Genomic DNA, 21,468 nt, shown 5'->3' with positions numbered 1-21,468 from the left:
TCTGGCTGTGAGAGCCTACTGCTAGCTACGGTGACCTCCCATGGCTGACGGCCTGTCACCCTTTCCTGCTCAGTTTCCATCCCTGAGCCTGTGGTCAATGGGTCAGTAGGTCAGCCGAGCAGAACCTGCCTGGAGGCCCGCACATTCTGTCAACTTGCTCCACCCTCTGGGGGTGGTCACCTTGGCATCCTGGGCACCTGCCCTGCACACAGCCTATGCTCAATCAAGTTGTAAAGTAAAGTGTAGTTGTAAAGTGGTTGAAATAAAATTCTGTCCCCCAATTATGAGTGGCCCCATTCCTCCAATTTAATTGCAAGTATTCCATTGGAGAACTTTGCACTAGAGAATGGTTATGACAAATGCTCTCATGCTCTCTCAGATACACATTTAAGCCTCTCCCTGCAAGCACGCACGTGCACGCGGTCATGGAGGGCACCAGGTTGAGGCCTGTTTCTCCCCACAGAGCACAAATGATCGCTAAGAGAGATGAGCAGAGCTGAGCAAGTGTGTTTGACAAGGCTCAGGCTGTTCGAACTCCGCCTTGTGAGCTGGTCCCAAACAACATGGTTGGCTTGTCCCTAGGAAAAGCTCATCTCTCAAAGCTTAAAGATTCCAAAATGTCAGGCTGGCTCACACTACAGGGATGTCTTGCCCCAAAAGGTCTCTTTCAGAAGAATGGGTGCTTGGGCCCATATACCCTTCAGTATTTGGGTCAGCCTGTTCATTTGTTCATTCGTCCACTGGTCCCTGTATCCATCCACCCACCCATATGCCCACTCACCCATCTAGAGGTACATATTCTATATAGCCTCATGGTTCCTCCCCTCAGGGAACACCTCATCCCTTTGTACCAGTTTGGTGGAAAGGATAGTTTGAACTAGTTCACTCAAAAAAGACTTGACAATCCACTAGAGGTCTTCAGATCTTTCACCAGGGCCCCTGGGATAGCTCCATACTCAGAAACAGTAGTACAGGGAGTACGGGCTTTGCAGTCAGACAGATCCTGGGTGAATCCTGGGGACACCTGTGTTCTCAGACAAGCGAGTTAATCTCTCTAACCTTCCGCTTCCTGCTGTGTAGGTGACTAGGGTTAGACGACTGTAGAAGGACAGCATCCGGCACAGGGCCCAGCTCATAGTAAAGCTGAGTGTCAGTCTCCAGAGCCTAGGGCTACCCCTGATCCCTGCTCCCAGTGCCTGACACTTGCCCTTAGGAAGAGCCACAGGAGAAGGCCCGCCCAGTAGGTGGGCCAGAGCACCAGCCTTGATGGGGAGCATGCTAAATGGGAGTGTAGAATCAGGGAGGGGGGCCTGGTGACTCAGCAAGAGGGTAGCTGCTTCTGGGAAAGCGGAAATGGAGTCCACACCATACTTTCCAGAGGAGAGGCACTGGGGAATGTCACCCAGGCAGACATTCCTCCAACCCCTGCCTTCCAGGTGTTATTTCCCAGAAGTGCCAGCATTTTTGGATCACGGGAACTAACAACTAGAACTGTACTGGGATCAAAGTGTTCAATATCTGGGGAGTTCCAGGAGTGGAGAGGGCAGCCTCAGGAAACCAGATGGTTCCAGCCAGGATAAGAAGGGCAGGGGAGAACTGCCTGCGAGGGGCCTGAGTGGTGGGGGTCTAGGAGGCAGGGCTGCATCAGGCCCTCTGGCAGACCCATAGCCTAGAAGCCATGGGTCCATTGGTCTGGCAATGACAGAGACCTGGGTCTGTATCCTGAAGCGCCAGTTATTAGCTGTGTGCACATGGGGCTGCTACTTCAGCTGTAGTCCTCCCTGTTCTCATCTATAAAATGGGGATGAGAGCTACTTTGCAGGCCTGCTGAGGATCAGTGGCTATCATGTATGTTGGAGCTGCATGCAGACACAGAACCCAGGCCACAGCACAGACTTTGCGTTGGTCCAGACCCGAACTGTTCCAAAGAGATGTATGACTAGCAAATGAAATAATTTGAAGGTACCACCATTTTCAGTGGACTGCCAGAGCCAAACCTACTTACTGCTCCCTTTCGGTTTACAAATAAAAACCCTCTCAGGTCCTGGCAGAAGAATACATCCCCAGCTGGGTTGCAGGGGGTGTACAGTATCAGAGTCACGGCTTCATATCTTTGACTACTAAATTACACGGGTGCAGCCTGGTCATGTGGATTCTGATCTGCAAGATAGGGGTAGGGTTGGGTCTCTTATAATCACCAATCAAGGGCTCTTAAAAAATATTCAGCGGAAACACGGACCACATCACAGAGAGGTAGAGGCAGACCGTGCTGCTGTGAGCAAGCTCATCTCTGGAACAAACCGACAGAGCATCTCTGCTGGTGAGTCATTTGTCTCTATAGCTAAAAGGCAGGGACTCACTCCCGGCTTTTGGGGTTCTCAGATTCCTGCCTGCAGCGGGGTACGGTGGCAAATGCCCAGGCTTTAGAGATCAACTGCTCTTGGCTCAAAGTCCATTGCTGCAGCAGGGTTATATTAGAGAACTGTGAAAACGACCTAACGCGGCTCTGGGCACCCAGCGAGTGGCTGTAGGCTAATGCTACTGGTAGTAATGGCAGAATCAGACCCTCCCGGGGAGATAAGGAGAGTCGATTCACTGTCTCTATTCCTTCACAGAATAATCTCTTTGCTTTTCTTTTACTTCTTTTGCATTTTATAAGACAGCCTGCTATCTCAGATCATTGTTTACTTTCTTCTCACAATATAAATCAATATACTACTGTAGAAACTTTGGAAAATACAGAAAAATATAAAGGAGGAAGGGAAATAAGTCACCAGTAATTCCACCAGTCAGAGGTGAACTGCTGATAAAATCTGGTCATTTTTCTGCGCTTTAAAAAACGTAGTCAGAATCATACAACGTATCATCAGATACATGGCAGAGGGATTCAGAGGAGTCACGGACCCTCAGAATTGCAGGCGTGTGTGTACACTGTTTCTGAGGAAAACGTCTGCGGCTTTTTTGAGATTCTCAAAGGGGTTTATGATCAAAGAAGGTTAAGAATCACGATCAATGTCACATCCTTTTTGTTACCTATTCATTGTAATAGTAACAGCCAATACTAATTTTGCATATTTACTTTGTGTTTATACTGTTCTGAGCAATTTAAACATGTTACATTTTCCAAAATTGTTAAAAGCACTTCCTAAACATTTCAGTTACATTCTATGTCTGAATTATTTATTTATTTATTATCAGACATTTGCACTATTTTCAAAGTTGTACATATTACTTTTTTAAAAAAAAATTTCAGAAATCAACATAGGACTTTGGTCATAGAAGATAAAGAAATGAATGGTTTTAACATTTCTAGAGGGGAAAGTAATTTTTAATATTCTATCTGCACAGAGCTGTGCAGTCCCAATCTATTAACATAATATCGAAATTTACCAATTATTACAAGTGAATTTGCTTGGGCCCTTCAGGGAAACATTAATGCCAGTGTAAGGATCCAGCAAGTCATAACAGGAGGATTTTTCAAAAAGGCAAGAGTAAGTCAAGCAATTATGGAGATTTGATATTACTCTTAAGGAAAGCAAAGCCACCTGTGTCATACTCCAAATGACGAAAACAATGTTTTTGTCCCTGTGTGAAGCAATAACACATATGTAAACATCATCCTATGACCTACTTAACCTAGAAGCCCAGAGAGCTGGTGGGGCACGATGCCCACCTGCTGGCCTATTGCCCTTACAGATCTAACATGCTGTGGTCTAGGAGCAGGGACTTCTTACTGAGTAGTCTCACCCCAGAGGCAAGGTCCTCCCCCGGAGATAAAGGGCACTTTGCCCCCAGGAAGCCCGAGGTGGTAGCGCCAGGGCTGATATGGTTTCCAGTCAGGAGCTAATGTCAGGAAAAGAAAAGTCTCTGAGTAGATTAGAAAGGAGAGATGATCTCTCTTTTTATATGCCCTTGTCTGGCAGTTGACATTTCGACTTTGCTAAACCAAACGCTTGTTCTTCTTAAAACATCTCCTTAAGGTGTTAGTGAGATATGTATGGCACTGGGTCACTGGAAATAAGCCACAGGATGCTGAATATCTGCAAGTCAGTGGCCTGGCACCCCAAGGCTAATGTTGCCTCAGCTGCCTCTGCTCCCACGCCATGGGTTACATTACTCTTGTGTCCTGTCTGTGGTCCTCGGGTCACAGGGGAGAGAAAAGGGTCAGAGGGAAAGGATGGACTTGAAGGGCTGGGAGCCCCAGACAAGAAAGGCAGCTATTTGATCTTTGCTTCAAGCTTTCCTACCAGGCTGGCCACTGTCTCGCTGCAGGAGCCCACCTACCTGGTGTCCCATTTCAACTAGGTCTTCCATTTGTTAAAGGAGACCCCTCAGCCCTAAACTGCTAGTCATAAAAGCTAAAGCAATGTTCCCTTCTGGGGAAATCTAACCCACTTTTGAAGAGATTCCTGAAGATCAAGCAATCTTCAGGAAACGAGCTCTGATGGTGGAATATCCTAACTGTGACAGATGATAACGGGGAAAGTTGGGGTTGCAGTTTGAGGAGACGCCCTATTCCCTGAGTCATGAGCTGGCTCAGCTAAAGTGCTGGGCAGCCGTGGGCTTTCTATGCCTTGTTTTCCCATCAGTCGTCTTTTTAAATCTATTTCATGGCAGGCATAGCCAGGGCAATAGCCAGCCCTGGTGGTCTAGTGGTTAAGATTTGGTGTTCTGACTGCACGGCCTGGGTTCATTTCCCAGTCAGGGAACCACACCACCCATCTGTAGTCATCACACTGTGGTGGCTGCATGATGCTAAAAGCTATGTCACTGGTATTTCAAATACCAGCAGGGTCACCCATGGCGGACAGGTTTCAGTGGAGCTTCCAGACTAAGACAGACTAGGAAGAAGGACCTGGCCACCCACTTCCGAAAAAAATTGGCCATGAACAGCAGTGGAGCGCTGTCTGATATAGTGCCGGAAGATAAGAGGATGGTATAAAAAGACCGGGCAGAGTTCCACTCTGCTGTACACAGGGTCGCTCTATGACTCAGAACAACTCAACAGCATCAATGACAACAACAATGAGGGCAAGAGTAGGCAGGATAGACTGTCCGCCCAGGCAGAAAAGTCTTGGTGATCCCCCAAACACCTCTAGGTCTCCAGGAGTCTCTCTGGTGGTGGATGACTCCCCTAGAAGGGGGAGAGTGGCCTTAGCTTTCACAGTTAGCAGTTTAGGGGTCTAACTTAACAGAAAATGGGGCACCGGATAGGTGGGCAACTGCAGTGAGGCATGGGCAGATGAAGACAGGCCCCCCCGTTACAGAGCAGTGCTGCTTTTCCAAATGGGCACCGTGTCCATTTCACCAATGGTGACCTCTGCTTTCAAGACCAGTTAGCACATGATTTTACAGGACGTGTGTGCAGTCAGTTGCGTGTTGTCTCCCAGATGGGTGAGATCCTGAGAATTTTAGGGCTAACGAAGCATCTCTTGTCCGGTCTGAGCAATTTCCCCTCAGAGTTGGCTATCTCCATTATATTGGACTGCTCTGTTACTGAGCAGAATAGTGGGTGGGTTACACTATTTGCCCCCTAAATGTGGGCAATGGGACACTGGGAAAGACAGGAGGTGTCACCCTCAGCCCCAAATATAATTCCTGTTTTGACTCACAGGTGTTCATCAGCACAGAACCATGGATGACTATGAGTACGTAGTTCCTGGGTTCTTGAACACTTCCAATGACAGCAGCCAGGAGCATGAACGCTTCCTGCAGTTCAAGAAGTTCTTTCTGCCCTGCATGTACCTGGTGGTGTTCATCTGTGGCCTGATGGGGAACTCCCTGGTGCTGGTCATATACATCTTCTACCAGAAGCTGAAGAGCCTGACGGACGTGTTCCTGATGAACCTGCCCTTGGCTGACCTGGTGTTTGTCTGCACGCTCCCCTTCTGGGCCTATGCAAGCTTCCATGAGTGGGTCTTTGGCAATATCATGTGCAAAACCCTGCTGGGCATTTACACTTTGAACTTCTACACCTCCATGCTCATCCTCACCTGCATCACTGTGGACCGCTTCATTGCAGTGGGTCAGGCCACCAAGGCCTACAACCAGCAGGCCAAGCGGAGGACCTGGGGCAAGGTCATCTGCTTGTCCATCTGGGTGACCTCCCTGCTGGTTTCCCTGCCGCAGATAATCTATGGCAATGTCCTTTATTATGACAAGCTCATCTGTGGTTATCAGAACGAGGAGATTTCCACTGTGATTCTTGCCACCCAGATGACACTGGGGTTCTTTCTGCCGCTGCTTGCCATGATTGTCTGCTACTCAGTCATAATCAAGACCTTGCTTCATGCCCGAGGCTTCCAGAAGCACAAGTCTCTAAAGATTATCTTTCTGCTGGTAGCTGTGTTCCTGCTGACCCAGACGCCCTTCACCCTTGTGAAGCTCATCCTCAGCACAAGCTGGGAGTACCAGGCCATGATCAGCTTTCAGTATGCCATCATAGTGACTGAGGTCATTGCCTTCCTGCGGGCCTGCCTCAATCCTGTGCTCTATGCCTTTGTTGGCCTGAAGTTTCGAAAGAACTTCTGGAAACTTGTGAAAGACATTGGCTGCCTCCCTTACCTGGGGGTCTCAAGCCAATGGAAGTCTGAGAACACTTCTAAGAGTTGTTCTGCCTCCCACAACATGGAGGCCACCAGCATGTTCCAGCTGTAAGCCTTGCTGGAGCTCGGAGAAGCTGCTTGGGAAGTTACAGGAGCAAAGCTGTGTCCTGCTGAGTGATGAGAAAGGCTCTGTCTATAGCTTGTGCATTCTCACTGAGAAGTAACCAAATGCTGCCGCTGGTGTGGAAAAGTTCCTTCTCAGGCATGAATATATTCTGTTCGCTTGTTGAACAAACAGGCTAAAGCTCAAAGGGAGTCTAAAAACTGTAAGGGCTTCCCTTCCTCTATCCCTAAGAATGCTGACACCAACGAGGTGACGTGTGACTTTCAAGACCTCAGGTTCTCCTTCGCTAGGACTGGGACTCAACATTGAAGAGGGGAGCGTGCCCACAAAGCTGTTGACGGCAGGTGACACTCTGGGCTCCCAAGTTCAGAAGATTCTTCTGGCTACTGGGAAGCAGGGGAGATGAGAGCAGCCATGAACACAAGTGCTGGCCCATATGGCTCAGACTTCAATCGCTAGGCCCCTAACAGACATGACATCATGCTCTGCCTCACCTTGGGGTTTGACTTTTATAGAGATCGATGCTTACGTTCTCTTTAATTAATCCTGAAAGGACCAGCAGCAGGGAATATGAATGGGCCAAAATAAATTAGAGTCGGCTCAGAATTCCAGTGGTCCGCAGAATCAGAAAACTGTACAGAGCAGAGAATAAGACGATCGTGAATCTAAGCAGCGTTTCTGAAATGGATTCTTTGGTGGGTTTGCTCATTTTAAAACCGAATTATCCAATGCCTAAAACACACACACACACATATATATCATATGTAAATATAGATATAACACAAACACACCAAACAGCATATTATTTTCATGACTAAGAAATAAAACTTTTTTAAAGTCTCCAAACTAGTTTCATCCTTAGGCACGTTCTACTTTAATGTGGTATGCCTGGAATATTCCAAACGTGATTACCTGTGGGCTCAGAACACAGGAAATAATATAAAGTTTCAAGGCACTGCTCTCTCAAGGAGATGGAATATACCAATGATAACAACCCAGCTCCCTCACTGTGGCTTCCAACCTGTGAGGTGCATTTGTTTAACTCTGTAATGTGGTCACCGGCCGAGGCCGAGTTTTAAATGTCAGACACTTGTGCATGTTTATTAGATCCTAGCAATCTGTTCAATAGGCTTAAAGTTGCCTTTTTGGCTCATGCTTCACAAAGTCACTCACCAAGATATGGAGAACCAGCTGACAACAGCTGAAGAGAGTGCATGGGGATGCGGGCCGGAACTGGCTCAACAGTGTGGTTTTGAGGTTTGGATAGATCAGAGTCGAATACCAGCTCCGTCCCACACTAGTTAGTAAGACTAGTTGGTAATCTCTTAACCACTTTCATTTTGGTGAACCACAGACCATAACAGTACCCATCTCTCGGGGCTGGTGTGAGCAGGACTTGAGATAATGCAAACAAAACACTTAGCACAGTTTCCACTTGTGGGCAGAAAGGCTCCCAAAATGGGAGTAGTTATTATTTTTCACAAGAACTAGCAACACAAAATGGAAGCCACCTCTCATTCTCCGTGAGTTGGCGAGGTGTGGGAGAGTTTGCCTTGGGCTTTGCAGAGGTGCGTGGCATGTCACATGCACCCTGGTCCAGCTGAGCACAGGCCGGGCCTTGCAGGGCCCACATAATCCTCCCTAATGTTTCATAAACGTGCCTAGATGCATCCATGAGAGTTGCTTTACTGTAGTCAGGCCACATGGATCACTGAGTGCTTCCTCAAACAACAAAGGCTGCCCTTTGCATGGTGACAAGGCTGACTCTTGTATTCTTTAAATTGGCTTCAAAGGGAGACTTTCTGTCCTCTTCCTTTGTGCATTTATCTTAATGTTGAGCATTTCTGATGGAGGGGCCACCGGCCTGGCTTCCACAAGAGTGTCCCAGAACAAGAGGCAGAAGCCCTAACTGGGAAGGAAGAAGTGAGGAATTGGGGAGTTTGGGCCCTGTAGCATCACCACCTGTTCCCTGGAAGGAAACCAGTGTGGTGTGATGGGAAAGCAGGCCTCTGGGGTCACTCAGACACTGGCTCAGTGACAGCTCCATCTCGACGCGTCCTTGGGCAAGCTACTCAGCCTCCCCAAGCCTGTGTCACCATCTGCACCATTGGCTAAGGACAGCCCTTCCTCCAGTGCCCGTGAGGCATGGACAGTGCACTCCAAGGGCCAAGTGGGGGGCTGCCTGGCCACGGCGCAGAAGGGCAGCTGCTGCGGCCCCTGGCTTCTCTCTGACCAGGCGCCCGCCTGGCCGAGTCAAACAAGATCAGGCCAGTCAGGCCGTGCCCCATCCCAGGCCTATTTTATATGCCCTCTCTCCAGGCTCCCTGCACAAAGGTTTGCCCTGGCCCTTCCGCAGCTTTGGAAAAGCTGCCTGCCTGTCCCCAGGAAGAGCACAGCAGCTGAATCTTCCTTCACCTTCTCTGCCCCTCACTCACTCATTGGTCTGATACTCTCTGGGCCCCTACCTGCTACACTGGGTGTAGATATCATTTTTCCAGCCCCTCTCCTGGCTACACACCATTACTGGCAGCAGACATGGGCACAGCCCACACAGGTCACAGAGGGTTTTTGTGTCTAGCCTTCATTCCATCCATACAACAGCCCTGTGAAATACAAGTCCCCCACCTCGGACCTGCCCTCCTCCTCCCCTGGCTCTTCCCTCTGCTCACACATACCAGCGCATGGCGTAAAGGCCTGGAGTGCAGGGGGGATCAGGGAAGCGGGCAGGCTGGGGGTGGATACTGGTTGAGTCTAGCTTGCCTTGGATGTGGCCTTAGGGTCTGAAGGGAAAGAACATGCTCCTCCCCCACCATGTTCCCAACACTTGGGGGTGGGTGGTTAGAGGCCACGGATGGCTGCACTGTCTGGGGAGTGGTGGACACAGGGTGACCCGATCCCAGGGGCCACCTGGGAGCCAGAAGCCCAGGCGATCTCAGTGAGGAAACAGTACTGCAGGAGAGAACTGAAGATGCCCCTAGTGGAGGGGTGAAGGCAGAGCAAAGAGCACGGGGCCCAGGGGTGGTCAGGGCACTCGCTTGAACCTTCTCCTCCAAGGGGCTCTCAAGGCAGCACCCTCTTCCACATGCCCAGTCCTTCGTGGTTCATTGTAACTCCCGACACCGTTTTTGCAGGAAGCCTGGCACCACCATGCCCATTTTTCAGATGAGGAATAGCTTAGAGAGACCAGTACCTGCCAAAACTTACACAGCAGACCTAGGGCTGGGACCTCAGTGAACAGCATCTTTCTCTACCCCCGAATGTTGGCTAGGAGACGTTTCATGCGGCTGACGAGCCCAGGGTACCTGCCAGCTCTGTATTCATCTGAAGGCGGAGATGCTGGGTTAATCTAAGCACAAAGGTGGCTTTCTAACCTTAACCATTATTACATATCCTGTTCTCATTTTGTTTCTGAGATACCAGGCATCAAATTTCCTGGTTGGTGACAAACGCACCACAGCTACCCTAAGCTGACCACAAAGCACCAGTTCTAAAGCAATTACTGGCAAATATGCTCTGTGGGTCAGGGACAGTCTCTGTGGGTGAGTTTAAGTTTAGTAAGACCTAGTCATCTGGAGTGATTTTCCTTGGAGAAGACAACTGAGCTGCCAGGTGCAAGGTACTGGTGCACATAGTGTAGACATGCCCGGCTCAGCCCTGACATCACACCTCAGGTAAAACATACAAAAACAACGCACCTCCAAGGCAGGCTTCCCAGGTGCCCGGCACCGGACTCAGCACTTCATATACATCCTTCTCATCTAATCCTCCTAACAACCCTGGGGCTAGGTGCTGTCCCTGTCTCTTCTGCACAGGGGAGGGAACTGCATTCAGGGGGCTGCACTGCCAAAGCCATGCAACCTGGAGGGGGCAGACCAGGATCTGACCAGGTGTGTCTGATTCTGGAGCTCAAGCTCTTCATCACCACGTGGTCTGTTTGTCTGGTACTGAGAAGGGGAGGCCAGGCCTCAAGGAGGCCATGACTGAGTGGAAGCTGAGCAGCGGCCAAGGGACCCAAGGCCCAGCCCTGCTACTGGTTGACAAGAGTTTTCTTTCCTTCTCTGCCTGCCACCTTGGTCCTGAGAATAGCTGGACACCTGGTCAGTGGAGACGGCTGAGGGTGGGCCTGGATGACGTGGGGAGAGGGTAGGTACAGGCAGGTCAGAACGGTTCTGAAGAATATCTGTCTCACCCGAGGTGAGGGGCTGTGCTCCTGCTTCACGCCACCACTCCAGCTCTAAGCCATGCATGGGGGCTGCTGGGAGGTTGCTTGGGGAGTCCGCAGCATCCTGCCGGGCTCCCTGAGAGCCTGGATTTTGGGACCTCTTCCTGTTCCATCACTGCCAGGAGGGCCCAGGCAGACAATGTTGTTAGCCCTAAAAACACGCATGTGTGGGGAGGAGCGGACACGGGGCCAGACAAAGGTGGACATGTTTTTGATGTGCATATGGGGAAAGGGGCCCTGGAGAAGAGAGCTGAACTCTTCAAAATGAACCTCAAGCCTGTGGGTTGGAGGGAGGAGTTGTGGGCTCAAAGCCTAGTTCAGACACTTACAGCCACATGACCTTGAGCAAGTTATCAGGCCTCCTGAGGCTACAGCGCCTTTATCTGTAAAATGGGGATCATAATCCCTACTCCTTGAAGGCTTGGGCAGGGTCTAAGTGAGGTCACGTGTAAAGGTAGCTGGCACAGAGAAGGTGTCCACAGAGTTGCTTTCAACAACTCTCCTTGCGAGCATCTACTTTGTACTTACAGTGTTTAATCCCTCCTGGACCACTTCTTATTTTGGACTTGCTGATTTCTTTCTCGAAGTTTCCTGTCAGGGATCTTTACACAAATCCAGAGCTCTATACCTCCCACATTTTCTCAGATTCCTGGTGTTTCTGATTGGGTCTTAAACTTAGGAAGAAAAATAACATAAGAAAAAGCCACCTGAGATGCTGGGGTCTACCTCTAGCTAACACACAAAGAAGGTGTGTGACGAGGCAGGCCCTCAGCTGACTTGGAGGCTTGGCTCTTGACCCGAACAGATGAAGTGCAGGGACTGCAGGTTCCCGCCCCTTAGTCCCGGATCCGCCTTGGAGGCCATGGGCTGGCACTCTGGCAGTTTCCTTTCCCTGGAACACTTCCTGATTTCCCATGACTGAAAACATGTATATTTGTCAGTGGTCTGAATACCTTGTTTTTGTTCCTGCTGGGAAAGGGGAAGAGGAGGGGTGAGGGAAAGAGGGAGCTGCAGGGGCTCACCTTCTCGTGCAGGTTACAGCCCTGAGGCTCCAGTCCTGCTCAGCCTACCGCCCACCCACCTGGCTGGGCGTTGAGGCACGGGCAGTAAAGGGTTGTCAGGTGACGATGGCAGTGTGGCTTCATGCTAAGGGAATGGAACATGCCATGGGGACCACTGAGCCACAGGGGTCAGGGAGAAACACTGCAGGCTTATGCAGTCAGGGAAGGCTTCAGAGGTGGGGGTTCAGGATGAAAAAGAAAAGGCCCAAAGTCACAGAAGTGACAGTGAGCAGGGGATTTCTCGGGTTGGGTGATCAGGTGGGCCTTACCCATGAGGCTACAACATGGTAAGTTGAGTCACTCTCTAGTAAGAGAACAGAACAGGATGGAGAGATACACTTCAGCTGAAAATGTCCTGTGCTGAGGGTCTCAGGAGGATAGAGTACACCTCTTCCCGTAGGTAGAAATCCTGATGCTGATGACTGATCTGACAGATCAACGCTAGCCCTCCTCTGAATTCCGGGCAGGATGAGAGGAGATCTTAATGAATCAGCAAGAGCATCACAAACTCCCTAACTGAACAGAAAGTGGGTCAAGAAACATCTGGACCTGGGTGCCATGTCAATTCTTTCCTGAACTTATGAACAGCTAGAGCTCTGCTGTAGAAACTACATTTATGCCAGACACCAGGGGCTGGGGAACACCAAGCAAGGCTGCCCTGGAGGGCACAAAGTCTGGACATTCTAGGATGGTGGCACTGTGTGCAGTCATCTCACGTACGGTCATGGGCTGCATAATGATGGAGTCGTGCTGAGAAATGCCTCGTTAGGCGATGTCGTTGTCATGAGAACATCATAGCGTGCACTTACACAAACCCAGGTGGTGTGGCCTACTACACACCCAGGCTACACGGTACTAAGCTTATGGCACCACTGTCGTATATGTGGTCCATTGTTGACCGAAATGTCATCATGTGGTGCACGACTGTATTTAAAAATTGGCCTAATTGGCCCTTGCAAAACTCTCCTCACAAACCTTTTTGAAAAACAGCCACCCTGGGAAAATGAGAGCGCCAACGGAGAATAAGTACTAAAGGATGCCCCTGGGCCTGATGCTGTTGATTCGCAGCATCAGGAAGGTTCAGTGGGCCAGGTCACTGATTAAGGGACTGGCGATGGGGTGTGGCACAGGCTGGGGGAGGGGAAAGTCCCTTGGGTTCCACAGAGCGCAGGTGACAGACTTCCCTATAATTTTATTGCTTTTAGGACTTTAGGGCTCTAGGAGGGCTTATCTGGAGCTAAAGTGACTTTAGAGAGAGCACACCTACCCGAGACAACTGAAACTAAATCCAAGCTTCCTTTCTCATGGCATCCTTACAAGCCTGGCTAGTGGCTTAGTTTCTAAGGAGAAGCGTGTTGCTCGGGAGTGGCTAAGGGCAGCACAGCAGGGGCTGTTCCTATGGGCTGAACTGTGGCCCCTCAAATTCATGTGTTGATGTCCTGACCCCCAGGACCTCAGAATATGCCTGTATTTGGAGATAAGGCCTTTAAAGAAGTAATTTAGTTAAAATGAGGCCATCAGGGTGGGCCCTAATCCAATCTGACTGTCCTTATAAGAAGGGATCAGGACACAGAGAGACAGCAGGACTGCACATGCGTAGAGGGACAACAAGCCGACCATGTGAAGAGAGCAGTGTCTGCAAGCCAAAGAGTGAGGCCTCAGAGGAAACCCAATCTGCTGACGCTTTGACCTTGGACTTCCAGCCTCCAGAACTGTGAGGAAATAAATTTCCGTTGTTTAAGCCACCCAGTCTGTGGCATTCTGTTACAGCAGCCTGAGCTGAGTAACACAGTTGCCCAAGCCCAGAAAGGCCTTAATGGAGATGCTGACATGAGGGACCAGCGACTCTCCCCGGAACTCTCTGACAAGGCTCAACACCGACCACGCCCCAAGCCTGGAGCTCCTCAAGGGCCATCCTGTCTCAAGCACTATTCTGAGGCAACTTCCCTTAAGCAATGGCAGCCAATCCTGTTTCCAAACTTTCCTGGTCCTTTGATAAGAAAGCACAAGGGCCAGGCACTTAACATGCAATCAGGAAATGGAGGTGACAAGAGATTTCCGCATATTGAAGTATATGGGGTAATTATTTGAGTTCAAAACTGATTCAGCTTGAACTAAAGGCCTGACTTATGGCCTGTCAAACATACATTGTACATCTGCTTTAACCATTAAAGTAAAGAATGCACTCTTAGGATAAGAATGCACACTTGCCCTCCTAGGCCCTATTGGTAACACCTGGTTTAGCCCCCTTTCCCAGCATCAGAGTCATCTTGACCTGCTGATTTGCAACTAAATACCTCTTTGAAATTTTGATGAAAATGTATGCTGGGTGTGTTTAATGTATGTTCTTTGTCCTAAAAAGATCTAAGACTGAACTGAAACCCATGCCTCTCTGGAATGCCTTCTAAGGCCTTCCTGGGTTATGATCCTCACTCTGGCTCAAGTAAACTCATCTTATTTCTCTTGTTTATATAATGGTCATTGGTTATTTTGTGTTGACATTTCTTGGCGTAGTTGGCAGGATTTCAGAGAAACCCACTGGAGACCACCTGGAATCTACACTGAACCGGCGCTCAGTACCACAGGGGCCCTCTGAGCCCCCTTGGATCACTGCATTCTTCAGGTGACCCCAGTGAGTTCTGCTGAAATCCGGACCTCCTTATTTTACGTTGACGGTCCAAGAGTTGATATGAGCTGTTTAAGGTCTTAACACTAGAGGCTTTGAAAGGACTGGTACATTTCCTAGGTGGAAAGAAACCCAGGGGGGATTTCCTAGGCCAGGGGAGATTAGGGAAACTTGGAGTGAACTGGGTTGGTTGTCCTTTAATTTGGCTTTGAAAATTAGACTGAACTGTGTTTATAAAGTCTGAATAAACTGCCTGATAGAGAAATGAGAGACTGAACGTGTTCAGTTCTGAAGAAAAGGGACACTGCTCCTCCCAACTGAACGGCGTTCTCAGGTGACGGAGAAGCTTAGAGTGTTTGAGGGTTGAATCCCCACAACGTGCAGTGGTCCCATAGGGAACTCCACCATCATTCACATTAATTAATGACAGGCTTGTCTAGGGATGTGCACACAGGGATTGGTCATCCGTGCTCTGAGCCCCCACGGTGGTTGTAGACTGCTGGCAGGAGAAAGCGAGGCACGTAAGAGGTTATTTACGACCTTCCTTTAGGGAGTAACACCCACAAGCAGAACCCTTCTGACCCACAACACTGTCCTTAGAGTTGTTCAGACTTCATTACAAACAAAAACAATAACAGCAAAAAATAAAACTAAAAGAAAATGGGAAACCGTGTGTCTATAGCCGGCCAGCTCCCAGACGGACCACCCCTCACTGCAACTCCAGCTGGTTTCACGTATAATGCACATGGAGACAATGCTTGCAAGCATTTGAAAAAATGCGAAAGATTAAGGATGACTTCAGTCTTAAATGGCCAAAGTGGGGAACGTTTGATCTGTCGAAACTACTGTATTTGCGCACACAAGTTGAAAAAGCCGGCTATAAAACTAAAACAAAGGGGTGGGAAGCTTATTATGCTTGGCATTTAGAGGCTTCAAAGCATAGTAATGACAAAATAGCTCTTTACTGGAGACTAACCGCAAATTGGCAGAGACTGTGTCTGAATTAAAGAGAAGAGGTCAGAAACCATCCCGCCCCCCCCTTATCTCTTCCATCTCCTCTGCCGCTGCTTTCGGCACCTCAGAGCTCATGTCCTTCTTCTCCCTCAGCACCCTTACATCCTTTCCTTTCTCAACTTCCGGATCCAGACCTATCCACTCTACCTCCTCCTCCTCCTCCACCCCTAGGAAAAACACGGGGTAACTCCCAGGGAGCAGATACTGAGAGTCCTAAAATTCTAGTGGCTCCCTTTAAGGAGAAACCAGTTACTGGGAGAGGCAAGCCTGTTCTTGTGTATACTTTTTGGACTAGAACTGAACTTAAGAATTTAACGAAGGACTTCCCAGACCCTTCGCAAGATCCTTTAGGGTTTTCTCGAGAATTTGATTTGATTGTTAGAACATATGCACCAGGATAGTCAGATTTATATCAGGTGGTGCACTTGCTGGTGTCTGAGAGCAAAGCAAAGGAATGCATCAAAGAGGCAAACTGGAGAGATCCCCTGGAGGATTTCCATAAACATGAGCCTCGTGACCTTGAGGAGTGTAGCGGTATTGCTCAAAACTTACATAAAGCCATTCCCATAATTTTTCCCAGGAAAATAGATTGGGCTAAAGTCCACCAATGCAAGCATAAATCCGAAGAATCTATCTTTGATTATTTTGAAAGGCCTGAGAAAACTTTCAAACAGCACTCTGGGATGGCTCCTGAAAGTTTTCAGGATAACCAAAATGATTCAATTTTAAATTCAATTTTCTTAGAAGGATTAGATGAGGAATTAGCCAAGTTAGTTAAGAGACATGAACTGGATTGGGCTTTAATGCACACCAGTGCTCTTGTCACTGTTATGGATAAACTGTCTAAGACCCTGTAGACAAAAGAAAGGGCCACTAAGATTATGAGTGTACATACGACAGCTTAGTGGCCCAATAAAAGCCATCCTTCTAAAATCTAACCAGAGATGAAATGACTGTATCTGCTACTATTGCACAAAGTCTGGTCATTTCGAACAAGACTGCCATAAACTCAAGAGGGATTTAGGGCGTGACAACAGCAAACAGGAACAGGGATGCTCCCAGACTTACGAGCGCATTTCCCCTCCTCCTCACCAATACCTTAGGAGAAACTGAGATAACTATGGGAGGGGAAACTTCAAAGGCCCTTGTGGATACCGGGGCTACCTTATCTGTCCTCACCCCTACCCTCATTCATTGCCCTCTTCCTCAGAGTAAACAGACAGTTCAAATGGTAGGGATTTCGAATTTTCCAATGCAAGTTTTTAAACCAGAACTGATAATTTTTCAATTAGAAACCATCACAGGAAAACATGTGTTTCTCCTGGCTAAATGCACTCCAATTCATGTGATTGGATGAGATCTTCTAGAAACATACAATGCCCATATTGCCTTTTCACAAAAGGGGAAAATGTTTCTAGATTTAGAAAGTCAGGATGCTGACCAGAATGTAGTTACTGAAAGGTTGATGATTGTAAAATCAATGACTCAAGCAGAAGAGAAAACTGATGACCTGTTACTAGAAGTGCCTAAAGAATTATGGTCATCTGCCTCTTCTGATATTGGGAAAATTAAATCGACCACTCCTATTAAGGTGACTGTCAGCTCTAAGCCCGTACCTAATATTCGGCAATATCCACTGTGTTAAACCAGAGGCATTGAATGGGATAAGGCCTATCATTCAGGAGTTTTTTGAAAACGAGCTTAGAATTCCTTGTACTAGCCCCTGCAATACACCTATCTTGCCAGTGAAAAAGCCTAATGGAAAAGGCTGGAGAGCTGTTCAAGATGTGAGAGCCATAAATAACATTGTGATTCCCTGACACCCTGTGGTTCCGAATCCACACACTCTGCCTCAGCCGTTCCAACTAACAGCCGCTACTTTTCAGTCATTGATCTATGCAGTGCCTTCTTTAGCATTTCCACAGAAAGGAATAGTCAATATCTTTTTGCCTTCATGTGGGAAGAGCGCCAGTATACCAGGACAGTTATGCCACAGGGCTAGACTGAAAGCCCCACTTACTCTTCCCAGATACTCAAAGCTGATTTAGCTAATATAGAGTTCCCTAATGAGTCCACTTTAATTCAACACGTGGACGATTTGCTCTTATATTCAGAAACTAAGTTGGACTCTCAGAAGGACACAATTTATCTGTTGCAACAGTTAGCATCTAAAAGGCACAAAGTATCCAAGGACAAACTACAATTTTGCCTGCCTATTGGAAAATATCTAGGGCTCTTAATATCTAAAGATGGACTGTTGATTGACTCTGAAAGGATTAAAGGAATCTTGGCTTTTTCTCTCCCTAAAATGAAGAAACAGTTAAGGACTAACTGGATATTGCAGGAACTCGGTACCTACCTTTCCACTTATTGCCCAGCCTTTATATACATTACTAAAGTCTGACCAGCCTGATTTAATTGAACGGATGCCAGAAGGAGAAAAGGCAGTAACTACCTTACAGTCTATTTTGGCTGGAGCACCCGCCTTAGGGCATCCTAATTACAGCTTGTCATTTTTCCTCTTCATACATGAAGATAAAGGAACTGCCCTAGGTATCTTAACTCAAAAACACGGAGATCAACACTGATCTATCAGGTATTATAGTCAGCCACTGGACTCAGTGGCAAAAGGGCTCCCGTCTTATTCGAGGGCCATTTCAGCAGCAGCTCTCTTATGCAAGATCACTGAAGAAAGAGTGATGGGGTCTCCTTTAACTATCTATGTTCCTCACTCAGTCAAATCTCTCCCAAATTCTCCTGTGAAGTTCCCTTGCTCTCTGTTCCTCATATCACCTTAGCCCAATGTAATAATCTTAATTAACCCTGCGACTTTACTTCCAGCATCACAGGAGGAGGATGCCCACGACTGCATTTTATTAACTGATTACTTACTCCTAGGAAGGATTTGCAAGAAACTCCCATTGATAATGCTGATCTAATTTGGTTTACAGATGGGTCTTACTTAAGGAATGAACAAGGATGGCATCAGGCTGGATATGCAGTAACATCCTCAGTGGACATAAGTGAGAGTTCTTATTTACCAGAAATAAAATCAGCACAACAACCTGAGTTAATTGCTTTAACTTGAGCTTGTCAATTCGCCAGAGACCAGGTAGCAAATATCTACACTGACAGCCGTTATGCTTTTGGAGTAGCACATGACTTTGGAATACTGTGGAAACAACGAGGGTTTTTAACCTCTTGAGGTCAGCCTATAAAGAATGGGAAGCAGAGTGCAGAATTATTAAATTCTATACAACTACTGAGACAACCAGTGATTATTAAAATACCAGGGCATTCCAAATCTAATACTTTAGAAGCTAAAGGAAACTGGCTTGTTGACGCCACTGCTAACAAGCAGCCTTGAAGTCTCGCCCCACCCAGGCTCAAGAATACCTGCTGCTTCCTATTAAGCCTGCTAGCCCAGTCAAAGATTTCCTTCTACAGGCTCAGGAAATCGCCACAGAAGAAGAGAAGCAGATATGGCAGTCAAAAGGGGGAATTTTTGACACCCCCTCCACAGATGTGGTTCGGGCCCAATAGGAAACCCATAGTACCTATTGGAGCACAATTGCCACTGCTCCAGCATATGCATCAATTGACCCACTGGGCACCTGAAAAGATGATTTTATGAGGAAAACAATACTTCTGGAAACTTTCTCCCACGGGGGCCCATAAAGCCTAGACTCGTGTTATACACCCAAAGTACAATCCAGGAAAACCACTTCATGGGTCACAAGGCCACTTCCCCCTCCCTAAGGGACCTTTTGAGGTATGGCAACTGGACTTTGTCCAAATGCCACCATCTCAAGGGTATAAATACGTCTTGGTAATGAGCCGTATGTTCTCACAGTGGATTGAGGCTTTCCTTGCAGAAGAGCAATGGCTTTAACAGTAGGTAAATTGCTATTAGAAAGAATAATTCCTGTTTGGGGAATTCTTACCAAGTTACACAGTGACCGGGGAACTCATTTCACTGGAAAAATAACTAAATCTATTTGTAATATTTGGCCAATAATGTAGCATTTCCACTGTGCTTACCATCCCCAATCCTCAGGATTGGTGGAAAGAACTAACAGCACAATCAAAACTCAACTGGCAAAGCTTTCAGAAGCATTTAATCTCTCGTGACCAAACGCTCTTCTGCTAGTGCCCCTCAGTCTCAGCTCTACACCCTTTGGTAAACATCGGCTGTCTCCTTTCGAGATAATAACTGGACGGCCAATGCAATGAGACAAAGGAACGTATGAACCAACTTTACTTAAAGGAGACATTTTACATTATTGTCAAGGCCTCATCGAGGCACTCAAGAAAAATGTGAGGTTGGTAGCTGATTCTTTTCACAGTGAGTTCCCGGGAGATGAAGACCTTAAGGATCATGGATTACAACCTGGAGATTTTGTTTGTTGGAAAAGACACCAGATAAAGGACTCTTTGCAGCCCCGTTGGAAAAGACCATATCAGGTGCTTTTAACCAACCCATGTGCTGCAAAATTAAAAGGCGTAGACTCACGGATTCACATTTCTCATTTAAAAAAGGCCTCTCCACCTCAATGGGCTTCAACTCCAGTCTCTGATACCCGACTTCGACTGACCAACATGAGTATCTCCAACCAGGATGAGAAGAAGACGACATCTGTTGTAGACAGCTGTCTCAAGACGGCGGACTAGGCCTGTATTCCTAACCCTACATTCCCTCATTTAAACCCTTGTAATGTTTAAACTTTATGTAATTGCTAAATAATCAATTTCTAGATTGCCTTACCTTTTCCTATGGCAATAATTTACGCCCCTGACTTTACAAGATAGATTAGAACTTAATTGCAACACCAATTATTAATTAAAAAAAATGCCATTTAGGATTTTCCTAATACTATGCTTGTTTCTCCAACCCACATCTGAATGGGCCTCTGATGGCAATGTTTTTCTGCAATGGGCACATTCCTTTGCTACACACAAAAATCAGTCCAATTGTTGGACATGTGGCCAACTTCCACTTTCTAGCAGCTCAGGGTTGCCTTGGTGGGTCTCCCCCTTTCAAGGCATAGATTGGAAGCTCTAAAGCAATTTATTACGATGGAAAGATCTAGCTCCAATGTTTGCAGTTCGTCTAATATTATTAATTATGATCCTGAAACACGGCCAATAGCCCATATTATTAATGATACAGGGCATGGCTATTCTTTTTCTGTTACTCAAACCATCCCATTATCCTGACAAATTGCAGATGAACAAAAGAAACCAGACATTACAGTAAGAACTATGAAAGGTTTCACATAAATTTGAGATGGATATGTTTGGCTCACTCCTAGTCATGGATCTTTAAAGATACCAGCACCTTTATGTTGGGAGCAGAGAAATCATTCCAAACAAAATTTACCAAATTACACTTGAAAGACGGGCTGGATACCCACCGAGTCATGTCAGAATATGACTGTTCTTAAAGAAAGTGATTGGTTTGGAACAGACTGGTCTTAAAGACCAGGCATTTATTGGGTGGCTCCTAATGGAACTCAGTGGTTATGTGGAACAAACCTCTGGCCTTGGCTACTGCCTGGATGGTTAGGGCACTGCACTCTGGGCTTCCCCTGGATACAGGGAAGGATTCGCCCTGAGCTAACATCTGTTGCCAATCTCCCTCTTCTCAAGGCTAGATGGGCTCGTTCAGTGTCCTACTGGTATGACCACCTAGCAGCTATATTTGTTCCCTCTTTGGGGCTATAAGATGTCATATGACACATAGAGGCTCTGACTAAATTTACTCAATAAGCTCTTAACAATAGTCAAGCAGGGATAGCTCTATTAAATACTGAAATGACTTTAATGAGAAAGGTCGTCCTTCAAAACAGAATGGCCTTAGATATTGTTACAGCATC

The 21,468-nt window shown here is 47.4% G+C and overlaps 2 protein-coding genes across 3 annotated transcripts in view; one reads left to right on the top strand and one right to left on the bottom strand.

Moving 5' to 3' along the window:
* Window positions 1-21,468, bottom strand: part of FYCO1 (FYVE and coiled-coil domain autophagy adaptor 1) — an 83,908-nt gene that overhangs the window by 20,940 nt on the left and 41,500 nt on the right. The window lies entirely within an intron of this gene.
* On the top strand, window positions 2,192-7,517 carry CXCR6 (C-X-C motif chemokine receptor 6). Its single transcript, XM_014852427.3, has 2 exons — window positions 2,192-2,320; window positions 5,615-7,517. Exon 2 carries the CDS (start codon window positions 5,635-5,637, stop codon window positions 6,655-6,657), a length of 1,023 nt encoding a protein of 340 aa, XP_014707913.1. The 5' UTR covers window positions 2,192-2,320; window positions 5,615-5,634; the 3' UTR covers window positions 6,658-7,517.

Source organism: Equus asinus, chromosome 21 (genome assembly GCF_041296235.1).
Source record: "Equus asinus isolate D_3611 breed Donkey chromosome 21, EquAss-T2T_v2, whole genome shotgun sequence".
Lineage (NCBI taxonomy): Eukaryota > Metazoa > Chordata > Mammalia > Perissodactyla > Equidae > Equus > Equus asinus.
This window is presented reverse-complemented; position numbering and strand designations above follow the sequence as displayed.